Raw genomic sequence first — 27159 nt, 5'->3', positions numbered from 1 at the left:
ATATGACTTGCAAATGGAATATCATAGGCTCTGGCTAAAAGTGCCAGATGGTGGCCTCTGGGCACTACCAACTTTTGTATTCTATCACCCTCTAGCCCTCTTTTAGGGGCCCACTCTCTATACAGTAACCGTTTGTCCCAGTATACAGATTCCCCCTTCCCTTGAGTAACGGGTGCCTCATTGGCTACCTCCTTCAGGGCTTGTAATGTAGGGTCTGAGAGCTGAGCCTGTCTCAACTCTCTCTTGGTAACCATTCCCAACTCCCCCTACACAAGACGTCTGGTATGCTCTGACAGCAGTGCCTCACTGTCAGCCTGGGTACTACTACCACCCACCTCTGCCCTTGCAGTCACTCTGTCCAAGGGAACATCAGTACCTACAAGCAGCTGTGGTTCACCTTCAGTCACACTGCTACAGGGCATCTCCTTCTCTGAAGTAACCACAACACCAGTCCTGGCTTCAGTTATCAATGACTATTAGTACCAGGTGTATCATGTATGCTACAGTAATCAATGACCATCAGTACCAGCTGTATCATGTGCCCTACCGTTATCAATGACCATCAGTACCAGCTGTATCATGTGCCCTACAGTTATCAATGAAAATCAGTACCAGCTGTATCATGTGCCCTACAGTTATCAATGACCATCACTACCAGGTGTATCAGGTGCGCTACAGTTATCAATGACCATCACTACCAGGTGTATCAGGTGCGCTACAGTTATCAATGACTGTCAGTACCAGCTGTAGCATGTCTGCTACAGTTATCAGTGAGTCAGCACCACTGTATCATCTGCGCTACAATTATCAATGACTGTCAGTACCAGCTGTATCATGTGTGCTACAGTTATCAATGATCATTAGTACCAAGTGTATTATGTGCCCTGCAGTTATCAATGACCATCAGTACCAGCTGTATCATGTGTGCTACAGTTATCAATGACAGTCAGTAGCAGCTGTAGTATGTGCCGTACAGTTATCAGTCACCATCAGTACCAGCTGTATCATGTGCCCTACAGTTAACAATGACCAACAGTACCAGCTGTATCATGTGCCCTACAGTTAACAATGACCATCAGTACCAGCTGTATCATGTGCCCTACAGTTAACAATGACCATCAGTACCAGCTGTATCATGTGCCCTACAGTTAACAATGACCAACAGTACCAGCTCTATCATGTGTGTGCTACAGTTATCAATGATCATTAGTACCAAGTGTATTATGTGCCCTGCAGTTATCAATGACCATCAGTACCAGCTGTATCATGTGCCCTACAGTTATCAATGACTGTCAGTACCAGGTGTATCATGTGCCCTACAGTTAACAATGATCAACAGTACCAGCTGTATCATCTGTCCTACAGTTATCAATGACAGTCAGTAGCAGCTGTAGTATGTGCCGTACAGTTATCAGTCACCATCAGTACCAGCTGTATCATGTGCCCTACAGTTAACAATGACCAACAGTACCAGTTGTATCATGTGTCCTACAGTTAACAATGACCATCAGTACCAGCTGTATCATGTGTGCTACAGTTATCAATGACCATCAGTACCAGCTGTATCATGTGTGCTACAGTTATCAATGACCATCAGTACCAGTTGTATCATGTGTGCTACAGTTATCAATGACCATCAGTACCAGGTGAATCATGTGCCCTGCAGTTATCATTGACCATTAGTACCAACTGTATCATGTGCCCTTACAGTTATCAATGACCGTCAGTACCAGGTGTATCGTGTGAGCTACAGTTATCAATGACCATTAGTACCACCTGAATCATTTGCCTTACTGTTATCAATGACCATCATCACCAGGTGTATCATGAGTGCTACAGATATCAATGACCGTCAGTACCTGCTGTATCATGTGCGCTACAGTTATCAATGACCATCAGCACCAGGTTTATCATGTGCCCTACAGTTATCAATGACCATCAGTACCAGCTGTATCATGTGTGCTACAGTTATCAATGACCATCAGTACCAGCTGCATCATGTGTGCTACAGTTATCAATGACCATCAGTACCAGCTGTATCATGTGTGCTACAGTTATCAATGACCATCAGTACCAGCTGCATCATGTGTGCTACAGTTATCAATGACCGTCAGTACCAGGTGTATCATGTGCCCTACAGTTATCAATGACCATCAGTACCAGCTGTATCATGTGCACTACAGTTATCAATGACCATCAGTTCCAGCTGTATCATTTGCTCTACAGTTATCAATGACCATCAGTACCAGCTGTATTATGTGTGCTACAGTTATCAATGACCATCAGTACCAGCTGTATCATGTGTGTTACAGTTATCAATGACCGTCAGTACAAGGTGTATCATGTGCTCTACAGTTATCAATGACCATCAGTACCAGCTGTATCATGTGCTCTACAGTTATCAATGACCATCAGTACCAGCTGTATCATGTACCCTACAGTTATCAATGACCATCAGTACCAGCTGTATCATGTGCACGACAGTTATCAATGACAGTCAGTACCAGCTCTATCATGTGCACTACAGTTATCAATGGGCATCAGTACTAGCTGTATCATGTGCACTACAGTTATCATTGGCCGTCAGTACCAGCTGTATCATGGGCGCTATAGTTAGCAATGACCATCAGTACCAGCTGTATCATGTGCCCTACAGTTATCAATGACCATCAGTACCAGTTGTATCATGTGTGCTACAATTATCAATGACTGTCAGTACCAGCTGTATCATGTGCACTACAGTTATCAATGACCATCAGTACCAGCTCTTTCATGTGCCCTACAGTTAACAAAGACCATCAGTACCAGCTGCCATGTGCGCTATAGTTATCATTGACCATCAGTACCAGCTGTATCATGTGCCCTACAGTTATCAATGACCATCAGTACCAGCTGTATCATTTGCTCTGCAGTTATCAATGACCATCAGTACCAGCTGTATCATTTGCTCTGCAGTTATCAATGACCATCAGTACCAGCTGTATCATGTGCCCTACAGTTATCAGTGACCATCAGTACCAGCTGTATCATGTGCCCTACAGTTATCATTGACCATCAGTACCAGCTGTATCATGTGCCCTACAGTTATCAATGACCATCAGTACCAGCTGTATCATGTGCCCTACAGTTATCAATGACCATCAGTACCAGCTGTATCATTTGCTCTGCAGTTATCAATGACCATCAGTACCAGCTGTATCATGTGCGCTACAGTTATCAATGACCGTCAGTACAAGGTGTATCATGTGCGCTACAGTTATCAGTGACAGTCAGTACCAGCTGTATCATGTGCCCTACAGTTATCAATGACCATCAGTACCAGCTGTATCATGTGCGCTACAGTTATCAATGACCGTCAGTACAAGGTGTATCATGTGCGCTACAGTTATCAGTGACAGTCAGTACCAGCTGTATCATGTGCGCTACAATTATCAATGACCATCAGTACAAGTTGTATCATGTGTTCTACAGTTATCAATGACCATCAGTACCAGCTGTATCATGTGTGCTACAGTTATCGGACTGTCAGTACCAGCTATATCATGTGTGCTACAGATATCAATGACCATCAGTACCAGGTGTATCATGTGCCCTGCAGTTATCGATGACCATCAGTACCAGCTGTATTATGTGCCCTGCAATTATCAATGACCGCCAGTGCCAGGTGCATTATCTATGCTACAGTTATCAATGACCATCAGTACCAGCTGTATTATGTGCCCTACAGATATCAATGATTGTCAGTACCAGCTGTATTATGTGCTCTACAGTTATCAATGACCGTCAGTACCAGGTGTACAATGTGCGCTACAGTTATCAATGACTGTCAGTACCAGGTGTATCATGTGCCCTACAGTTATCAATGACCATCAGTACCAGCTGTATCATGTGTGCTACAGTTATCAATGACTGTCAGTACCAGTTGTGTCATGTGCGCTACAGTTATCAATGACGGTCAGTACCAGCTGTGTCATATTACTACAGTTATCAATGACCATTAGTACCAGCTGTATCACTTGCGCTACAGTTATCAATGACCGTCAGCAGCAGCTGTACCATATGCGCTACAGTTATCAATGACCATCAGTACCAGCTGTACCATGTGCGCTACAGTTATCATGTGTGCTTCAGTTATCAATGACCATCAGTAACAACTATATCATGTGTGCTACAATTATCAATGACCATCAGAACCAGATGGATCATGTGCACTACAGTTATCAATGACCATCAGTACCAGCCGTATCATGTGAGCTAAAGTTGCCAATGACCATCCGTACCAGCTGGATCATTTGCGCTACAGTTATCAATGACCATCAGCACCAGCTGTATCATGTGCATTACAGTTATCAATGACCATCAATACCGAATGTATCATGTGTGCTACAGTTATCAATAACCATCAGTACCAGCTGTATCATGTGCACTACAGTTTTCATGGACCATCAGTACCAGCTGTATCCTGTGCTATTCAGTTATCAATGACCGTCAGTACCAACTGTATCATGTACACTACAGTTATCAATGATTGTCAGTACCAGGTGTATCATATGCCCTACAGTTATCAATGACTGTCAGTACCAGGTGTATCATGTGCCCTACAGTTATCAATGACCATCAGTACCAGTTGTATCATGTGCACTACAGTTATCAACGACCGTCAGTACCAGTTGTATCGTGTGCTCTACAGTTATCAATGACCATCAGTACCAGCTGTATCATGTGCGCTACAATTATCAATGACCGTCAGTACCAGCTGTATCATGTGTGCTACAGATATCAATGACCATCAGTACCAGGTGTATCATGTGCCCTGCAGTTATCAATGACCATATGTACCAGCTGTATCATGTGCCCTACAGTTATCAATGACCATCAGTACCAGCTGTATCATGTGCGCTACAATTATCAATGACCGTCAGTACCAGGTGTGTCATCTGTGCCACAGTTATCAATGACAATCAGTACCAGCTGTATCATGTGTGCCGCAGATATCAATGAACATCAGTATCATGTGCTCTACAGTTATCCAAGACCATCAGTGCCAGCTGTATCATGTGAGCTACAGTTATCAGTGACAGTCAGTACCAGCTGTATCATGTGCGCTACAGTTATCAATGACTGTCAGTACCAGGTGTATCATGTGCCCTACAGTTCTCAATGACTGTCAGTACCAGGTGTGTCATGTGCACTGCAGTTATCAATGCCCATCGGTTCCAGCTGTATCATGTGCACTACAGTTATCAATGACCATCTGTACCAGCTGTATCATGTGCACTACAGTTATCAATGACCATCACTACCAGCTCTATCATGTACCGTACAGTTATCAATGACCATCTGTACCAGCTGTATCATGTGCACTACAGTTATCAATGACCATCACTACCAGCTCTATCATGTACCGTACAGTTATCAATGACCATCACTACCAGCTGTATCATGTACCCTACAGTTATCAATGACTATCAATACCAGCTGTATCATGTGTGCTACAGTTATCAATGAACATCAGTACCAGCTGTATCATGTGCGCTACAGTTATCAATGAACATCAGTACCAGCTGTATTCTGTGCTCTACAGCTATCAATGACTGTCAGTACCAACTGTATCATGTGCACTACAGTTATCAATGACTGTCAGTACCAGGTGTATCATGTGCCCTACAGTTCTCAATGACTGTCAGTACCAGGTGTGTCATGTGCACTGCAGTTATCAATGCCCATCGGTTCCAGCTGTATCATGTGCACTACAGTTATCAATGACCATCTGTACCAGCTGTATCATGTGCACTACAGTTATCAATGACCATCACTACCAGCTCTATCATGTACCGTACAGTTATCAATGACCATCTGTACCAGCTGTATCATGTGCACTACAGTTATCAATGACCATCACTACCAGCTCTATCATGTACCGTACAGTTATCAATGACCATCACTACCAGCTGTATCATGTACCCTACAGTTATCAATGACTATCAATACCAGCTGTATCATGTGTGCTACAGTTATCAATGAACATCAGTACCAGCTGTATCATGTGCGCTACAGTTATCAATGACCGTCAGTACCAGGTGTATCATGTGTCCTGCAGTTATCAATGAATATCAGTACCAGCTGTATCATGTGTGTTACAGTTATCAATGGCCATCAGTACATGCCGTTTTTCCTTTACAAATTTTCTGTCCAATCCTCCCAGCCACTCACTGAACAGACTCTCAGTCATCCATGGTTTGTCCTTGTTTCTGTACTGCACTGGCACTGACGTTACACCTTTGAAACATCAATGGCTAACAGTGCAAACCTTTCAGATCCAGCCATATTCACAGCAAACAATAAAGTAAGATGCTCTTTACTTCTCTTACCGCCATGGCAAGTGTCTCCTTTGAATGTCATTGTGCGGTCTGGCAGCAACTTAAAGAACAAACCCGTTTCATCTGCTTTGAATATGTTGCATTTGTCATATTCATCTAGCAGCTGTGTTAGCATGTTTTGCAGCCATTCCTCAGTGAATTCTCTCAGTACAGACTGTGATTCTCCACTCAGAATCTGAAATATAACAGCTTGGTATTTCTTAGACTGATCCAACTAGCCATCACCACAGTTAAAGTCGCCATGACCAAGTGCACAGGCAAAACTAGCCACCCATTCTTTTAATATTGCATGAGACATGGGCGCACTGACTGAGTGCATGGAAAAAAGCATTATTAATGTCATTGTATGGCAACATCTGCATTTTCTTGCTACTGTCAGCAAACTGCCCAGAGCATTTGTATTTCTCTCACTTAATCCAAATATCACTGTTGACTTACTAAGACCATACTCCTGTACAATTTCAGCCTGTTTTCTTATTTTCTATTAAAACTACAGTTTGAATTTTTAATTCTAGAGTTATTGAACACCTCTTCCAACTAGGTGCCTTCTCTGCTATTTCACACAAACCACCCCCATGTAAATGTGCATGCATATTCCACTATAACCAAATAGGACAGCCTATCAGCAGTCTGGTATAAGTGAAATTCTATTATAAACGAGTTTGTTATACTAGATGCCTTTTCTTCACATTTATGTGAGTATGTGGCTGGGACCCATGGCCCTCCACCATTATAGCCAAAACTCCGTTATAGCCGAGTCTATTATAACAAGATTCTACTGTAAATATTTTTATTGCACTTTGGTAGGGAATATGTGTTTCAGTATATACTTTTCTTAAGAGTCCTTTTCTCTTTCCCACTTCTTTTACATACTTAATTCAGACAACCATTTGGCATTTGTTACTTTTGTTTCTTGGTATCCACCTTTCTTTGGCTTTTTTTGCTTGGAATTAGTCCATCATAGAATATGCATCTTGTTAACATGATAGTTCACCCTTCAATGATCAATAAAAAATAACTCTGCAAATATAAACTGATCACAAAAAATGAAATAACACCTCTCCCAAGAAAATCTAAAACACAGTTTTTGCATGGGATACCCTTGTAGGAGATTTTTCCCCATCTCTCCCTAACTTATATATAACAATTCCACAGTCACACATTTGGGGAGAAAGAAACATCCTTAGAAGGTAAATGTGCTACCTCCAGAACATCAAGCAGTTGAAATATAATAACAATGGACATGGTTTGGTACAAGAAGAAAACAGGAAATATTCTCACTGTGTTTACTTTTCTGGGAAAACTCCCTGGGAAATGACCAACCTGTAGTAGACATTCTTATCCCAAATTCATGTCCCATATTCCAGCTGAGAGAAGACCCTTCACCTGACCCTTCCACTGAGACTGAGAAGGGTGCTTCTCCTTGTCCATCAATGGCATCCCTACAGCTGCAGAAGATGTGGTTCTCCCCAGGTCCTTGATGGCTGTAGGTTCATTATCAGGGGGATTGGGTGGGGGGTGAACAGTCTGTGGAACCAAGAATGGCCACAACAGAGTCAGCCAACAATAGCTGAGGTGCAACAGGAGCTGACCTGACACTCAAAGATTCTTTGCAAATGTCTTTTTTTAAGGACCAGTGAAGGTAAAACCAAGGAGAACTGTAACTGCACTGTAGTTTATCCAAGAATGAGAACTTGAAGGAGCATAGTGGAGTCTGGATGAGTCAGTAGAAGGTAAAATGGTGAAGAAGAGAACAAGTGGTTCTGAGGTAAACAAACCACTGACTGCTGTTCACAAGCACAATATCCTACCTCAAGTAGACCAACTTATGAAACCTTTAGGAAGACCTTTACATAAAAAATATCACAAAGTATTATATACAAACTCCCTTGGAAATGCTATTACAGTCCTAGAACATTCAGTCTTGTAGCACACATAACATTTTAGTCAGAAAATCACAAGTTTTCCTCAGAAAAATAATTTTACTGGAAGGTTTTGTCTGTTTGGGGACTTAACTGCCCAGCCATAAAGGACTGCTAGCTGACTGACAGATCCAATGGGCTCACCAAGAATATGCTCTTAAGGTTTGAAAGTTGGCCAGTCACTGGGCAGGACCCACGTAGCTTACATACTGCAATAGTGATCTAAATGTTGAACATCAGAAAAATTTCTGAGGCCAAGTCTTTTCTGTCATGCCAGTGTGAACAGCTTATCCTTTGAAGTAACCAATTTTAGTCAAATTGTAATGTCAGCATTACCCAGGTCACAATTTACAGGACACTTAAGCTACGGTTACTTAACCAGTATTGACCTTTATGTGTTAATAGTTAAAACTTACTGATGCTTTTTGGCTTCGAAGATGCGCTTCACATGTTTTGCTTTTTCAGAGTTCATGAAATGATATTCTTTCTGGAATTAAACAAAAAAATCATATCAAGTATGAGAGCTAAGAAACATATAATGCATAATGACATGAAATTGTACAGTTCTTACTATTTGTATTCCTTTTTCCCCTGTGGCCTGCCATCCATCAGCCCTTCTGCCATTAGTCAGCCTATTTATTCCTTCATGAAGCAACAGACAATGACTGGAAGCTCTCACCTAGGCTGCAATCAAAGTTTTTTGCTCATTAGCCATAACACTTCCCCTGGTAGTTGATATACATGAACACAAACATAAGTACCTGCAATACCTTCTTCTAATGTCATACACATTCCTCCACATGTTCCATGAAGGCTACAGTATGAACAAATCTTGACTGAGCCAAATGCCCATCCCTGGCACAGGAACTGCATGCCCTGCCCCATTTCTCTTCATTAGGTACCAGCATTTCAGCAGGCCAAACTCCTACCTCCAACTAGGATGACCAAGCTAACAAAATCTACACACTCCTACCACTCTTCCTTATGTCCTCCACCACCTGAGGCACATTCCCATTACCCCCACTAATATCCTCCAACACCTGTACTCCCTACTCCCACCACCCCCTCACCTGACTCCAACACCTGAGCCAGTAACTCCTATCAGCCCCCACTTGGCCCCTCCGACACCTGAGCCACTCACGACCATCCCTCGCTTGGCTCCTTTAATGCCTGAGCCACTCAGCCTCCTGAACTATCTCCTCCAACACCTGGGTCATTCAATCCCCCCATTCTCTTACCCCTCATCTAACCACACCAACACCTGATGCCCTAACTGATCTCAGATAATCCGAGCTGTAGCTCTGTGCACCATGGAGCCAGAAAGTAATGTTTGGTACATTCTGCAGATTAACAACACATCAGAAATTTATCAAGAAAAGATACTGCATCTTAGTTAAAAAAGTGTATTGCTAATTTACACTGTGTAGATTTTTTATGAAATAAGTATATTTTAGAAACAGCAAAGTCTATTTCATTGTAATTGTTTAAAATGTATATTTTATCTCAAAATGACTATGTTGAGACTGCTACCTCTTATTGTTGATCAGATTGAAAACGTCATGCATCCTGAGGCTGAGCATGAAATGGCCAAGGAGGGTCAATGCTCCACCCTGGTCAACAATGTAACTAAATAAATACATACATTCACACAAACATATATACATACATGCATGCACACATACAAACATACATACATGCATACAAACATACAAACATACATACACACACACAAACATGCATACACACAAACATACATACATACACACAGACATACATACATACAAACATACATAAAATAAAATGAGGTTGTTCTACTAGGTAGCTCTGAAAAAAATGTATAAGTAAGAATTATTTCACTTTTTCTGTGCTTTAGGAAAAATGTTCATCTACTTGCATAATAGGGTTAGTTTTCCCTGCTACATTCCCATTGGTATCCACCTCATATCCCAGACTAACTGTAGAAGCTTCAGCTTCCCTCCATGTTTTTAAGACATTTACATGATACATGTCTTGTGGTCTTTTCTTTTCTGTCTGCCTTACTTTTTAGTAATATTTATTCATCTGTATACTACCTTAAAGGGTCCTTGCAGTCTTGTGAAGGCTTTATTGTCAGTCACTAATGCTATCCATCCATCCATCCATCCATCCATGCATCCATCCATCCATCCATCCACAACACCTTTATCCCATTTTGAATATGGGGTCAGGGTGTCACTTCAATAGTGACAACCATCTAGAGCCAAGGTTTACACCAACGGGTGGCTAGTCCTGTTGTACCCTGCCGCTGCCACACTATACCCTCTGTTTTAAATGCCCTGAGTCTGTCATTCATCTTATACACCCTCTATTACATGTTTCATTTCTTCTGCCATTTGCATATGTTCATTTACTATTGGCATAACAATATTAATCCTCTCCCGTATGTTTGTGCAGTGTGCTATTATTCTTTTAAATGTGTTTTTCTCTTCCTCACAAATTTCTGTAGCTATACATGGCAAGTCTTGGAGCTGTCTCCCATAATATCAGCTTAGATAGAATAAATCTTACTGAAGTGTCAGGTACCTCACTTAAAGCAAATGAGAATTGAGGAAGTAACAAACCCATTTCTTTCCATCTTATTCTATGGCCTCCTTTAGCATACCTTGGAATTTTATTAAATTACTTCACTGACCAGTCAGTTTGAGGGTGGTACATTAAATTCTTAACTATTGTACTTTAAAACACTGGCAAAGCTGATTAATTATCATGAATGTACCTGGGGTTCTCTGGTCTGTGAGTATTTATTTGGATATTCTTAACTTGATAGGTCAGATTGCTTAGTGGTTAAGGTCTTTGCCTCCCATGCACAAGGTACAAGGTTTGATCCTGACCTCCGACCAATGCCTATTTGAAGTTTGGAGTTTGCATGTTTTCTCTGTGTCTCCATGGGGTTTCTCCCATGTCCGAAAAACATGCCGCATAATTCCATCTCAAACTCACCAATAAATGGAGCTGTGGGCAGCAGCACAGACTCTACATGGTGCTCTATAGGGGGAAGAGTTGTACAGATCAGCCGATTTGGGCATCTACTGTGGTGCGCAGTATCCTCAAGATAAGAGAACACAGATCACAGACTGAGATGAAGAGATGAGATTGAAGGGCAGTGCAGTAAAGCCTCTTGGCTTGGGATCCAGAGTCCACTACTCAGGTGGAGGGCAGGCTAGAAATGGTGTAGGAATTGTGGCGAGAGAGAAGCTTCAGAAGGCAGTAAGGCATATCATCAGAATTAATGACAGACTCATGGCAGTCCAGTGTAATGATAGGGCAGTATTCTTAACCTCAGCCTATGCTCCACAGCAGGGTTGTGATAGTGAGTAAAAGAGTGCATTCACACAGCAGTTGCAGGACCTACTAGATAAAGCAGGACAACATGAATTGGTGTTGATAATGGGTGACTTAAATGCACACATCGGGACAGACAGAACAGGATATAAGGACTGCCTGGGTCCACATGGGTGGAGCAATAGCAATAAAGAAGGAGAAGCCATTCTAGACTTCTGTTGGCAAATGGCTTGATAGTAGCCAACACATGGTTCAGAAAGAGAGACAGTCACAAGATCACATATAAGAGTAGCCAACATGCAACTCAGGTAGACTTCCTCCTAGTAAGGAAAAAGCACTGGGGTAGAATCCATGATTGCAAAGTCATCCCCAGTGAAACAGTTGGCCCACAGGATAAACCACTAGTTGTCACAATCAGCTGAAAGCAGTGGTCAGAGAAGGCTCTAAAGTCAACAGAGAACAGGATGAAGACCTGGAAGTTGTCTGGAGAGAAAGTACAACAGTTCAAGAAATTACTCTGGGCTGTAGCACCCCAAGAAGAGGAAGAAATAGGTGGAGTTGAAGAAGAATGGCAGCGCCTAAAAACAGCATGTGTTAGGAGTACAGAAAAGATATGTGGCCGAGGCAGTTATGGGAATAAGGTACATAAGGAAAGTTGGTAGTGGAATACAGAAGTCCAGGAGGTCATCAAAAGAAAGATGGAGTGCAGGAAGAAGTGGGAGATAGAAAAGACAGACCAGGCTAAGGATGACTACTGGCTGTCTAAGAAAGAAGTTGCAATAGCAAAGAATAGGGCATTGCTGGCACTCTAGCAACTTCTGGAAAGTGACTCAGTAAGGGGTACAAAGAAACTATATCAGGTTGCAAGGCAAAGACAGAAAGATAAAGAAGATAGTCAGACACCTTTCATAAGAGATGCCAGCAACACCTGCTCACCAGTCCACAGGACATCAAAGGCAGATGGAAGGAGAATTTCCAGCAGTTTCTGAATTAAGAAAACCCACAGAAGCTGTACTGCCCCAGGCGCAGCCTGAGAAGAGGAAGATCTCACCCTAGAGGAAGTAAGAACAGTAATAAGGAAAATGAAGTCAGGGAGAGCAGCTGTCTCAGATGAGGTCACAGCAGATATGATAAAGATGCTGGGTGAGATAGGGGAGAAATGGGTCCTGAGGGTACTAATAGCAGTGTGGAGAGAAAGGCATATCCCAGATGACTGGAGAATGAACATACTCATGCCAGTGTACAAGAAGAAAGGGGACATCCACAACTGTGGGCAGTACAAAGGCATCAAACTCCTGTCACACTGCATGAAAGTTCTGGAGAGAGTGATTGATAAATGGATACACAGAGTAGTAGAATGTAAGATGGGAGATGAGCAGTTTGGATTCAGATCTGGATGCAGCACAACTGACCTGATGTTTGCATTGGGGCAGATTTGAAAAGAAGCTAGAGATGAGGAGAGAGTCCAACTGGGCATTCCTAGACTTGGAGAAAGCATATGACAAGGGCCCAGGAAAGCTGATTCGGGCAGTACTGCAGTGATTTGAAGGCCCAGAAACATTGGTAGAATTAGAGCAGGCTATGTACAAGGAACCAATGACTCAAGTACGAACAGTGTTCGGCTACACAGAGGGGTCCCCAGTGGGAGTGCGTGTACATCAGGGTTCAGCTCTGAGCCCACTGCTGTTCATACTGGTGATGGACTACATTAGCAAACAGGTTGGAGAGGATGGATCAACAAAGCTGCTGTATGCTGACGATGTGGCATTACAGGCAGACTCTGAGCTAGACCTTCAGCAAAGGATAGGAGAATGAAATGCAAATCTGAAGGCACATGGGATGAAACTAAACACAGATAAGATGGTGGTAATGGAAGCAAATTGGGGGAAATCAGAAGAAGGAATAGAGATAGAAGGGAAGATAGTGGAACAGGTAAACAGCTTCAAGTATCTGGGAGGAGTAGTTGAGGAGAAGGGTAGTCTGAGTGAAGAGGTCAAAGCTAGAATCAGAGGGACTGCAGCCAACTGGCATAAAGTATCAGGTGCAGTCTATGACAGCAGAATGCCAAAGAAGCTGAAAAGTAAGGTGTAAAAGACAGTGGTGAGACCAGTACTACTGTATGGTACAGAAACCTGGGCAGTAAAGGCAGAACAGATGTGAAAGCTAGAGGTGATGGAAATGAAATGCCTGAGATGGGTGGTAGCATGCACACTGTGGGACAGGCGAAGAAATGATGATATAAGAGCAGAAGCCAAAGTAGCTCCAGTTGCAGAAAAGATCAAAGAGAACAGATTACGATGGTATGGGCACATGTGTAGAAAAGCAGAAGACAATCTGGTGAGGAAGATTTGGGACAGACAGGAAGAAGTTAAGAGGAAGTGAGGACATCCAGCAAGGAGGTGGATGGATTGTGTGAAAAGATCTGCAACAGTCAGGCATGAGTGTTTAAGAAGGCAGAAGTGTGGCACTGAATTGAGAGAGTTGGTGGCAGTTAACACGATACCCCGACCCCCTTTAGAAAAATGGGGAAAAAAAGGGGCTGATGATGATGATTAACTCGAACAAATGTAACATTGATTAATTTGTTACTGAATTATTGTTTTCCTTTTCAGTTGTATTGATTCAGGAAACTTGATAACGTAGTCAGCAATCAGCTGAGTTTATTGAAATCTATTACTGTACCTTACTACTAATCAATCTACGAGACTCACGACCATCTGCTCAAATGGGCCATCAATATTTGACAGAAAAGAAGTGTCATCAGGCTTCCAAAACCGAGATGAGGTTTAGTCTTTTTAAATTCTGGGCATACTCCTTTAACCTTATCATGGGAAATGTCTGTTCACATTCTGTTTTTGTTTTTCTCAGTTTGATTTTCTCTATAGGGTCTTCCCTTTCTGTCTTTGTACAATCATTTGCTGCTTTGTGAACAGAATCAATTGACATAGTCCGATATAATGTACTAAACAGTGCTCTCTATCAGTATCTGTAGTGAATGATATTCACCACATTAACTAGTGGAATCTTCTGGTAAGAAGAGGTTTGTGTTTGTTACTTGCTGTGGAGACAGTTCAGTAACTTAACAACTTCTAGTTCTACATCTATTTCTTTGTCTTTATCAGGATTATGCATTTTTAACACTTAGGCTGTTTTTGCCCCCATTTGCCAGGTTAAGTAGCATTTTCTATGTCACATAGTAGGCAAATGGGGAGTGAGTGAATCAAACTTTAACCTACAGGATAAAACTCATTATCATCGATCAATCCTCCATGTTAAATTATCAGACAGGATGTAATATGCTCTTTTCTACATGTCAGAGTTACTAACTGTGACTTGCATAAGTGGCCAGCACTGTCCCCTACCTGATTAGCTACCATTCAACATTCCTCTCCTTAGCTGGTAAGTTACTATTATTTGTCTTTCTATGTGCTGAGTATGCCTGCTGTGTTCCATTGGAGCTGTTATTGCAACATCTCTAAACATATGCATTTTCAGATCACTCTCAGTACAATACTGATACCCCATTAAGCTTCTTTTCAGTGAGAAGCTGGTGTGAACTATCACCAAACACAGCTTCTTGTTGCTCAGGCAGGTAGGAATAACTTATATCTTGTACATGTATCTCCTTTCTTGGGTTGCATTTCACAGCTAATACAAGCTGTAGTTTCAGCTACATTCCCGACGTTGGTGCTGTATCGTGGATTGACTTCTTTTGTGTACTCGGTAATCATTGAATGTTTCTTTAAAACAGTACTCTTTTCCCAGAGATATATTTATTTCCTTCTAATTATAACAATGATACCTTAAGAAAGAATACAAAGACTGCCGGTAAAATTCTCAGGGATTTTCCCCTCTTCTTTTGGTCACACCACAGCAAAAATATTTGGAGATACACACTCACAAAAGTTTATCCTTCCAAACCCATACAGTGCATCAATCTTGTCACAACTTAAAATTTCTTACAGAACAGCTTAGTTTCTAACCACATAAGAAAGAAAAGCAATAGCTGGTTATGTGTTAATTCCCATACTTGAATATATTGTTCTTGTAGTTGCTTTACTGTTTTCCAAAATACATCAATTTTAAAGTCAACTGAAAAACAAAGCATCTGAGATTTGGTTGTATGCAAACAAGGAGCATTGCTACATGAAAAAATAAACTGGATCTCTGTGTCTACTACAGACTTCTTTACTCCATTTAACCACTATATTTATCAAACGGAGTCCATTATTAGGACATGTGACCCATGATTAACTTCTACCAGTAAAAAGTCAGTGTTGTACTGAGAGTGATCTGAAAATGCATATGTTTAGAGATGCAGATACTGTTCCATGTGTAAACATTCTACAAATTGCACATTTATTCATTTATTTATTTATTTTACATCTGTTCACCGGGATGGTCTGACTGGGACAGTGCCCGTTTTCAGTGGTGGCCTGGGGAGAAAAGCTCCAACTTAAGCTTACATACAATGTCATCACATCAAGTAATAGAAATTATAGACAAAAAAAAAAGTGTTAACACATTTACAGGATAAAAATTTTAAAACAAAATATGCACATAGTATCAAATAGAAGAAGACTTTAAACAGCTGAGCCAGTGGAAACCACAACCCAAGCTGCGGAAGCCCTTACAAATGCCTTCTATGAACACCTCCAGGACTGCATGGATCAGGCAATCCCAAATAAAACCAAGACTCTTTCCACAAAGGGCAAACGTCCAGTCTGGTGGACCCCAGCCATTAACAAACTTTACAATAAGAGGAGAAAGCTATTACATGATAGAACAAAATCCATAAAAGGGAAGTCACCCCTGATCATTATTAGTAAAAAAATACGAGCACTCATAAAATCAACTAAGGCCAATTTTGAGAGAAAAATTGCCATGGATTCAAAGGACAATCATAAGGCCTTTTTCAGCTATGTTAGGAACCTGGGTGGAAACTCCCAGATATGCTCAGAGTTAGTCCAAAATGATACAAAAATCACTGAACCCACAGACATTGCCAACATACTGGCAGACAGGTTCAGTGCAAACTTCACCCCCCTCCTGTGGCCTAAAGGAGAGATAACTATCCCAGCGGAGTGTAGCCTCCCAGACATCTCAAATGCGCAGGTGAAAGCTGCTCTCTCTAAAGCTAAAAACACAGCATCAATGGGACCGGATGGTGTCCCCGGCTATGTGCTACACGAGCTAAATGAGGAATTAAACCTGCACATAAGGCACCTGTTTAATCTCAGCCTTACCACAGGATACGTGCCCAAGGAGTGGCGTACAGCAACTGTGGTCCCACTCCACAAAGGCGGTGCCTCTACGGACCCTGGTAATTACCGCCCCATAAGCTTAACAAGTCTAATCTGCAAAGCTATGGAGAGGATCATAATGGAGCTTATAAACAAAGATATAGGGGACTTGCAGACATTGGACCCAACCCAGTTTGGCTTTGTCAAGGGCAGATCATGTCTTTTGAACTTGGTCGACTTCTTTGAAACAGTCACCAAGGCCATTGATGAGGGAAAGGCAGTCTATACAGCCTACCTTGACCTTGCAAAGGTTTTCGACACAATACCCCACTTGGGTATTGTAGAAAAACTTACCAGCTTAAATGTAAACCCATATGTCACAAGATGGGTTGCAAACTGGCTTAAGGACAGAACCCACAGGGTTAGAGTTGCTGGCGCTATGTCAGACTCCAAGCCGGTCACAAGTGGTGTCCCACAGGGCTCGGTCCTTGGCCCCCTATTGTTCGGCATCTACTTCTCAGAAGTACAGGCCAACATGGGAGGACTTTGGCTGACAAAGTTTGCAGATGACTGCAAACTGGGCGCCATAGTGGAAAGTGCATCGGACACGGATATCCTTCAGAAGGGACTCACAGAAACAGATAGCTGGTGCCAGAGCCATGGCCTGAAGTTAAACGCCAAAAAATGTATAGTCATACCCTTCGGGAAAAACAAGGTAACCCCAAGCTACCATATAGGTGGCAATCCACTAAGCACAGAAGAGGTTATCAGGGACCTGGGGACCCAGGTTGACAGTGGCCTTTCTTTTGACACTCACGTTGCTAAAGTGGTTAGAAAGACCTTCTACATTGCCCACCTGATCATGAAGGGATTCACATCCAGATCTAGTGAGGTCATTGTTCCCCTGTACTCTTCACTTATCAGACCAATGATCGAGTACAATGCCCCATTCGGGATGTATCTCACCCGACATCTGCAGCAATTGGAGAGACCCCAAAAGTTCCTCACCAAAAGGATAAAGGGACTCCAAAATCTGTCATATGCTGCCAGATTGAAGAAACTCCAGCTCTATTCAGTCGCATACCGTCTGCTCAGAGGTGACATGTGCCTGACATACAAGGCCATGTCCAACCCGGAATTAATGGACATGCTCCACCTCAAAAAATCCAAATCCACCAAAACCACTAGAGCAAGTGACTTAAACCTTAACATGGATATAAATAGGACGTGCTGGAGGGATAGATTTATCACTCAGAGACTCCCTATGCTGTGGAATAAAATCCCGGTCCATGTGAGGCAGAGCACCTCGCTGGCTCTGTTCAAGATAAATCTTGACCTGTGGATGGGAGATCATAGGTTTACCCCGGGAATCATCTCTGTGTCACTGCTGGACAGAGGCACAACAAACTAATGGGCACAGTATTTTTTCATATAAGGGGTGGCGTAAGCCACAAAACTTTGGGCTAGGCTTATAAATGCCTTAGGGCAGATAGCCTAGTATAAACATATGAACCTATGAACCTATGAATAGTTGAATATAGACAAATATATGGTTGAACTTATATATGTGGAGGAACATAACATTAGTTAGGAAATTAAGTAGGGAGAATTACTTAGGCAAACTACTGCATAGTTAGTAATACTTCCATGGTGAAAGTTGCAGCTAGGAATGTAACTACTTATAGAGAGGTAGTGTTGCTAGAAGGGATATGTTAACAGAGTTAGCATGTACAGCCAAATTGTAGAAGTAATGCTAAGTTAATAATTAACCTGGAGTGTTACATGTGCAAAGCTAAGATTCAAATAAGTGTCTTTTGAGAGATACTTTTAAATGATTGATTGCTTATGGATCTAATGCTATGAGGAAGGGGTATTGCAATTTTTGGCAATAAAGTTACAGAGTAAAGAGAGTTGCCTGCTGTATTGGATACTTTGGTTACTTGGAGTAAGTCTTTGTTAGATGATCGAAAACTAAGAATCTTAGAATATGGTTGTAGAAGATTTTCTAGGGAAGGTACATTGTAAGGATTGTGCATTATTTTGTGAGCCATTATTAATTGGTTATACTTCATAACATGAGGCAGTACCAACCAAGAATGATTGTTTAGGCATTAACAGTGACGGGTTGAATGTGTGGAATCTGTTGCAAATTTAGCAATCTTATTGTCACATGATTATAATTTACTTAGTTCTGACTTTTTGAGGTTGGTACGTAGGGGGGATGCATATAAGAGTGAGGAGAGAAGGTGGGTTCAAGCTATGGCTATTCTTGCAGCGTCTGTTAAGAACTTTTTGTTTCTATACATTGTTCCCATTTTCTTGTGCACCTTTTTGCTTGTGTTAGAAATGTGTATGTCAACTTTTAGTCTGTTGGCCGTTATGATGCCTAATAGTTTTGTTTCAGAATCTGGGAAAATCCTAGTATTATTACTGGCAGTGATATAAAAGTTAGCTGGGAGGTTAATAGGTTTAGATGGGTGAGAGATCACAAGTTTAGTTTTATTAGGGTTGAGAATGAGTCGTGAGTTTGCTAGCCACATTTCAATATCAGAGAAGGCTTTTTGTGTGACTGTATGATAGATGCTTGACAGGAGGCAGTATTAAGATCATTTATGAATATGCTGAGGAGGAGGGGATGTAGGATTAAACCCTGAGGGACTTCGAGTGTAACAGGAAATGGTGGGTATAGATCTTGCTTCCATTTCATAGCTTGCTGGTGGCTAGATAGATAACTTTGAAACCAGTTAACAGCATCAGGGTTGATATTAAGATTATTCAGAGTGGACAGTAACTTAGGATGGGAAACTGTACTGAATGCTTTAGACATGTCCAAAAAGACTGAAGACACTATTTTGCCATTGTCTCTGAATTTATAGTATTAGCGAAACTTAGAAGAGTTGTAGTAGTGCTATGATATGGTCGGAATCCACGCTGTGACGTTGAGAGGAGATTATTGTTTAGACGGTGTTTAGGAAGTTGAAAGTGGATACATCTTTCCAGAATTGTAGAAAGTGGTGAAAGTATAGCAGTGTGCCGGTAGTTTGTTCGGTTGAATTACCTCCTTTGTGTAATGGTGTAATATATGCAATTTTCCAAATAGCTGAGACATACTGCACTGTTATAACATGGTTTATAAGTACTGACATAGTGAAGGCAATAACAACTGCTGTTAACTTTAGATATTCTGCTGTTAAGTTATCTGTTGCCAGTGAAGTGGGTTTCAACTTCTTTAATAGTTTTGCAATAGTTTGTTTTGGGACTGTCTGAAATGAGAATGCATCTACAAAATTGCTTGTATTTTTGGGTGTTGGCATTGTGGGAGACTTGCTATTCTTAGTCAGTGCTAAAACTCTTTCAGTGAAGAATATGTTAAATTGTTCAGCAATAAATTTTGTGTGTGTGTGTGTGTTGGGGGGGGGGGTGGTTTGGCCAGTATGAAGTATATTATTGATTGTGTTCCAGAATTTTTGTGGATTCATTCTGTATTTCCATTGCAAATTAGAATAGTAGTGTTGTTTGTCTAGCTTAATCTGGTGTTAGGCACTGTTTCAAAGTTGCTGGTAAATTAAACGTTTTTTGGAGTGATTTATTTTTTGCTCAAGTTTGCCATGCTTTGTCCTTTTGTTTTAGGAGGGTACAAGTCTCATGGGTTAATATGGTGTGTAGTTGGCTTTGACACAAACTGTTCTTGGAGGTGCAAGCCTGTTTACAATAGTAAGGAAGGTGTCACTGAAGTGCTGCACAGCGGCATCAAAGGCAGTTGCTTAAGAGGAGTCCAGTCTGTTTTTACATGAATGTTAAGTAGAATCTGTAAGTTACATTAAAAAAGGAAGTAAATTTCATTTTTCTCTTGCACTACCCATAACCCGACCACATTCATCTGAAATTTATCTGAATAGTGGTAGTGTTAAAGAGCAACTTTTTTTTTAAGTTAAGTTGCACATTAGGATTATGGGAAAGGTTAGCATGCATTATGGAGATGGAGCAGGGGGGGGCAAACATGCCAACCCTAATCCTGCCCTGTCCCCAAACCTAATGTGCATCTTAACTTAAAAAAAACCTTTTCCCATAACACTATCACTACATAAGACAGCTTGCACACTCACCATGTGCATACGCACTGACTGACACACACACACACACACACACACACACACACACACACACACACACACACACACACACACACACACACACAAACATCTAGTAAACTTCCCACCTAATTGTTTTGGTAAAGCACACATCTGATGATACATCCAGCCGATAAATGGGTTGCTCATACAAATGACCCTGCACTTTTAACTGTTGACCAAAGCATCTGTTGACCAAACACATTGAACCCCACACAAGCAATAATGCCCAGCAGGGAGGGCATTACAGGGAAATAATGCATTGCTCAGGGATGTTGTGAGGTACTGGTCCTCTACATTCCTGGAAGGTCTGTTATTTCCCTGCAACATCCACAGTTGGAAGACATTATCGTGCATAGAAAATAAGCTATCAGTTAAATTATTTTATATTCATTTTATTATTAGCATATACATAGTCATTATATTTTTAATGCAAAATAGTTCTCCCACCCATACATACTATAGGATACGGAATTGCAATTCAAGGATGCATTTTAAGTCCAATATATACATACATTTATATGTAACTTTATGTAAAAATGTAATAATGTCTACACACACACACACACACACACACACACACACACACACACACACACACACACACACACACACACACACACACACACACACACACACACACACAATGGGTTACAAATATACACACAAATAGATGCAGAGACAGGGAGACAATCACTCACACATATACAGAAAGTTATGCATGCACACACACACATGCATGCATACACACACTCACACATACATGCATGCACATACACTCACATGCACATGTACATGCATGCATGCACATACAGCACATGCACGTGTGTGTGCCAGAAAGGAAGGTAAAACTGCAAGGCTCTGTGACTGTGCCTTCTCCCCTTTGCTCCTTTCATACTGTAAGGCCCTGTGACTGTGCCTTCTTCCCTTTGCTCCTTTCATACTGTAAGGCCCTGTGACTGTGCCTTCTCCCCTTTGCTCCTTTTATACTGTAAGGCCCTGTGACTGTGCCTTCTTCCCTTTGCTCCTTTCATACTGTAAGGCCCTGTGACTGTGCCTTCTCCCCTTTGCTCCTTTCATACTGTAAGGCCCTGTGACTGTGCCTTCTTACCTTTGCTCCTTTCATACTGTAAGGCCCTGTGACTGTGCCTTCTTCCCTTTGCTCCTTTCACACTGTAAGGCCCTGTGACTGTGCCTTCTTCCCTTTGCTCCTTTCATACTGTAAGGCCCTGTGACTGTGCCTTCTTCCCTTTGCTCCTTTCATACTGTAAGGCCCTGTGACTGTGCCTTCTTCCCTTTGCTCCTTTCATACTGTAAGGCCCTGTGACTGTGCCTTCTTCCCTTTGCTCCTTTCATACTGTAAGGCCCTGTGACTGTGCCTTCTTCCCTTTGCTCCTTTCATACTGTAAGGCCCTGTGACTGTGCCTTCTTCCCTTTGCTCCTTTCACACTGTAAGGCCCTGTGACTGTGCCTTCTTCCCTTTGCTCCTTTCATACTGTAAGGCCCTGTGACTGTGCCTTCTTCCCTTTGCTCCTTTCATACTGTAAGGCCCTGTGACTGTGCCTTCTTCCCTTTGCTCCTTTCATACTGTAAGGCCCTGTGACTGTGCCTTCTTCCCTTTGCTCCTTTCATACTGTAAGGCCCTGTGACTGTGCCTTCTTCCCTTTGTTCTTTCATACTGTGAGGCCCTGTGACTGTGCCTTCTTCCCTTTGCTCCTTTCATACTGTAAGGCCCTGTGACTGTGCCTTCTCCCTTTGCTCCTTTCATACTGTAAGGCCCTGTGACTGTGCCTTCTTCCCTTTGCTCCTTTCATACTGTAAGGCCCTGTGACTGTGCCTTCTTCCCTTTGCTCCTTTCATACTGTAAGGCCCTGTGACTGTGCCTTCTTCCCTTTGCTCCTTTCATACTGTAAGGCCCTGTGACTGTGCCTTCTTCCCTTTGCTCCTTTCATACTGTAAGGCCCTGTGACTGTGCCTTCTCCCCTTTGCTCCTTTCATACTGTAAGGCCCTGTGACTGTGCCTTCTTCCCTTTGCTCCTTTCATACTGTAAGGCCCTGTGACTGTGCCTTCTCCCCTTTGCTCCTTTCAGACTGTACGGCCCTGTGACTGTGCCTTCTTTCCTTTGCTCCTTTCATACTGTAAGGCCCTGTGACTGTGCCTTCTTCCCTTTGCTCCTTTCATACTGTAAGGCCCTGTGACTGTGCCTTCTCCCCTTTGCTCCTTTCATACTGTAAGGCCCTGTGACTGTGCCTTCTTCCCTTTGCTCCTTTCATACTGTAAGGCCCTGTGACTGTGCCTTCTCCCCTTTGCTCCTTTCATACTGTAAGGCCCTGTGACTGTGCCTTCTTCCCTTTGCTCCTTTCATACTGTAAGGCCCTGTGACTGTGCCTTCTCCCTTTGCTCCTTTCATACTGTAAGGCCCTGTGACTGTGCCTTCTCCCTTTGCTCCTTTCATACTGTAAGGCCCTGTGACTGTGCCTTCTTCCCTTTGCTCCTTTCATACTGTAAGGCCCTGTGACTGTGCCTTCTTCCCTTTGCTCCTTTCATACTGTAAGGCCCTGTGACTGTGCCTTCTTCCCTTTGCTCCTTTCATACTGTAAGGCCCTGTGACTGTGCCTTCTTCCCTTTGCTCTTTCATACTGTAAGGCCCTGTGACTGTGCCTTCTTCCCTTTGCTCCTTTCATACTGTAAGGCCCTGTGACTGTGCCTTCTCCCCTTTGCTCCTTTCATACTGTAAGGCCCTGTGACTGTGCCTTCTTCCCTTTGCTCCTTTCATACTGTAAGGCCCTGTGACTGTGCCTTCTCCCCTTTGCTCCTTTCATACTGTAAGGCCCTGTGACTGTGCCTTCTTCCCTTTGCTCCTTTCATACTGTAAGGCCCTGTGACTGTGCCTTCTTCCCTTTGCTCCTTTCATACTGTAAGGCCCTGTGACTGTGCCTTCTTCCCTTTGCTCCTTTCATACTGTAAGGCCCTGTGACTGTGCCTTCTTCCCTTTGCTCCTTTCATACTGTAAGGCCCTGTGACTGTGCCTTCTTCCCTTTGCTCCTTTCATACTGTAAGGCCCTGTGACTGTGCCTTCTCCCCTTTGCTCCTTTCATACTGTAAGGCCCTGTGACTGTGCCTTCTCCACTTTGCTCCTTTCACACTGTAAGGCCCTGTGACTGTGCCTTCTTCCCTTTGCTCCTTTCATACTGTAAGGCCCTGTGACTGTGCCTTCTCCCCTTTGCTCCTTTCATACTGTAAGGCCCTGTGACTGTGCCTTCTCCCCTTTGCTCCTTTCATACTGTAAGGCCCTGTGACTGTGCCTTCTTACCTTTGCTCCTTTCATACTGTAAGGCCCTGTGACTGTGCCTTCTTCCCTTTGCTCCTTTCATACTGTAAGGCCCTGTGACTGTGCCTTCTTCCCTTTGCTCCTTTCATACTGTAAGGCCCTGTGACTGTGCCTTCTTCCCTTTGCTCCTTTCATACTGTAAGGCCCTGTGACTGTGCCTTCTTCCCTTTGCTCCTTTCATACTGTAAGGCCCTGTGACTGTGCCTTCTTCCCTTTGCTCCTTTCATACTGTGAGGCCCTGTGACTGTGCCTTCTTCCCTTTGCTCCTTTCATACTGTAAGGCCCTGTGACTGTGCCTTCTTCCCTTTGCTCCTTTCATACTGTAAGGCCCTGTGACTGTGCCTTCTTCCCTTTGCTCCTTTCATACTGTAAGGCCCTGTGACTGTGCCTTCTTCCCTTTGCTCCTTTCAGACTGTACGGCCCTGTGACTGTGCCTTCTTCCCTTTGCTCCTTTCACACTGTAAGGCCCTGTGACTGTGCCTTCTTCCCTTTGCTCCTTTCATACTGTGAGGCCCTGTGACTGTGCCTTCTTCCCTTTGCTCCTTTCATACTGTACGGCCCTGTGACTGTGCCTTCTTCCCTTTGCTCCTTTCAGACTGTACGGCCCTGTGACTGTGCCTTCTTCCCTTTGCTCCTTTCATACTGTAAGGCCCTGTGACTGTGCCTTCTTCCCTTTGCTCCTTTCATACTGTACGGCCCTGTGACTGTGCCTTCTTCCCTTTGCTCCTTTCATACTGTAAGGCCCTGTGACTGTGCCTTCTTCCCTTTGCTCCTTTCATACTGTAAGGCCCTGTGACTGTGCCTTCTTCCCTTTGCTCCTTTCATACTGTGAGGCCCTGTGACTGTGCCTTCTTCCCTTTGCTCCTTTCATACTGTAAGGCCCTGTGACTGTGCCTTCTTCCCTTTGCTCCTTTCAGACTGTAAGGCCCTGTGACTGTGCCTTCTTCCCTTTGCTCCTTTCATACTGTAAGGCCCTGTGACTGTGCCTTCTTCCCTTTGCTCCTTTCATACTGTAAGGCCCTGTGACTGTGCCTTCTTCCCTTTGCTCCTTTCATACTGTAAGGCCCTGTGACTGTGCCTTCTTCCCTTTGCTCCTTTCATACTGTAAGGCCCTGTGACTGTGCCTTCTTCCCTTTGCTCCTTTCATACTGTACGGCCCTGTGACTGTGCCTTCTTCCCTTTGCTCCTTTCATACTGTAAGGCCCTGTGACTGTGCCTTCTTCCCTTTGCTCCTTTCATACTGTAAGGCCCTGTGACTGTGCCTTCTTCCCTTTGCTCCTTTCATACTGTAAGGCCCTGTGACTGTGCCTTCTTCCCTTTGCTCCTTTCATACTGTAAGGCCCTGTGACTGTGCCTTCTCCCTTTGCTCCTTTCATACTGTAAGGCCCTGTGACTGTGCCTTCTTCCCTTTGCTCCTTTCATACTGTAAGGCCCTGTGACTGTGCCTTCTCCCCTTTGCTCCTTTCACACTGTAAGGCCCTGTGACTGTGCCTTCTCCCCTTTGCTCCTTTCATACTGTAAGGCCCTGTGACTGTGCCTTCTCCCCTTTGCTCCTTTCATACTGTAAGGCCCTGTGACTGTGCCTTCTTCCCTTTGCTCCTTTCATACTGTAAGGCCCTGTGACTGTGCCTTCTTCCCTTTGCTCCTTTCATACTGTAAGGCCCTGTGACTGTGCCTTCTCCCCTTTGCTCCTTTCATACTGTAAGGCCCTGTGACTGTGCCTTCTTCCCTTTGCTCCTTTCATACTGTAAGGCCCTGTGACTGTGCCTTCTTCCCTTTGCTCCTTTCATACTGTAAGGCCCTGTGACTGTGCCTTCTTCCCTTTGCTCCTTTCATACTGTAAGGCCCTGTGACTGTGCCTTCTTCCCTTTGCTCCTTTCACACTGTAAGGCCCTGTGACTGTGCCTTCTTCCCTTTGCTCCTTTCATACTGTAAGGCCCTGTGACTGTGCCTTCTTCCCTTTGCTCCTTTCATACTGTAAGGCCCTGTGACTGTGCCTTCTTCCCTTTGCTCCTTTCATACTGTACGGCCCTGTGACTGTGCCTTCTTCCCTTTGCTCCTTTCATACTGTAAGGCCCTGTGACTGTGCCTTCTTCCCTTTGCTCCTTTCACACTGTAAGGCCCTGTGACTGTGCCTTCTCCCCTTTGCTCCTTTCATACTGTAAGGCCCTGTGACTGTGCCTTCTTCCCTTTGCTCCTTTCATACTGTAAGGCCCTGTGACTGTGCCTTCTTCCCTTTGCTCCTTTCATACTGTAAGGCCCTGTGACTGCACCTTCTTCCCTTTGCTCCTTTCACACCGTTACAGGACACTGTGTGCTCGCTTCTATAAATAACACACAATTCAGGACTCCCTCTCTCTAAAACTCTATCCTTTATGCTAATAACAAACAAAAACAAAAGAACCTTGACTACTGCTCACACATCCTGAGTTCTTAGCTGACTCACACAGGTATATTTCAGCAGTGAACTCGGAGTGTACCATTGTGATGGGCCCAGACCGCAGAATCCTTTATAAACGCATTCTATGAACACCTTCAGGAATGCATGGATCATGCAATCCCAAATAAAACCAAGACCCAATCCTCCAAAGGCAAGCGTACTTTCTGGTGGACCCCAGCCATAAACAAACTATACAATAGAAGGAGGAAGCTACTACATGACAGAGCAAAATCCCAAAAAGGGAAGGCATCCCTGATCAGTATTAGCAAAAAACTACGGGCACTCATAAAATCGTCTAAGGCCAGCTTCGAGAGAAAAATTGCACAGGACACTAAGGATAATCACAAGGCTTTCTTTAGTTATGTTAGGAACCTGGGTGGGAATTCCCAGA

The 27159-nt window shown here is 43.1% G+C and overlaps 1 protein-coding gene across 1 annotated transcript in view; it reads right to left on the bottom strand.

Moving 5' to 3' along the window:
* LOC122807828 (stimulated by retinoic acid gene 6 protein-like) overlaps positions 1-27159 on the bottom strand; it is a gene marked incomplete in the record, with an annotated part of 2062125 nt that overhangs the window by 860510 nt on the left and 1174456 nt on the right. Inside the window, 1 exon segment of the mRNA XM_044078921.1 lies at positions 8719-8789. Within this exon segment, the coding sequence (XP_043934856.1) occupies positions 8719-8789 (71 nt within the window).

The sequence above is a fragment of the Protopterus annectens genome, chromosome 7.part1, assembly GCF_019279795.1.
Source record: "Protopterus annectens isolate FY-2018-M chromosome 7.part1, PAN1.0, whole genome shotgun sequence".
NCBI classification, from domain to species: domain Eukaryota; kingdom Metazoa; phylum Chordata; order Ceratodontiformes; family Protopteridae; genus Protopterus; species Protopterus annectens.
The sequence above is the reverse complement of the archived record's forward strand: the minus strand, read 5'-3'. Positions and strand labels throughout refer to the sequence as shown.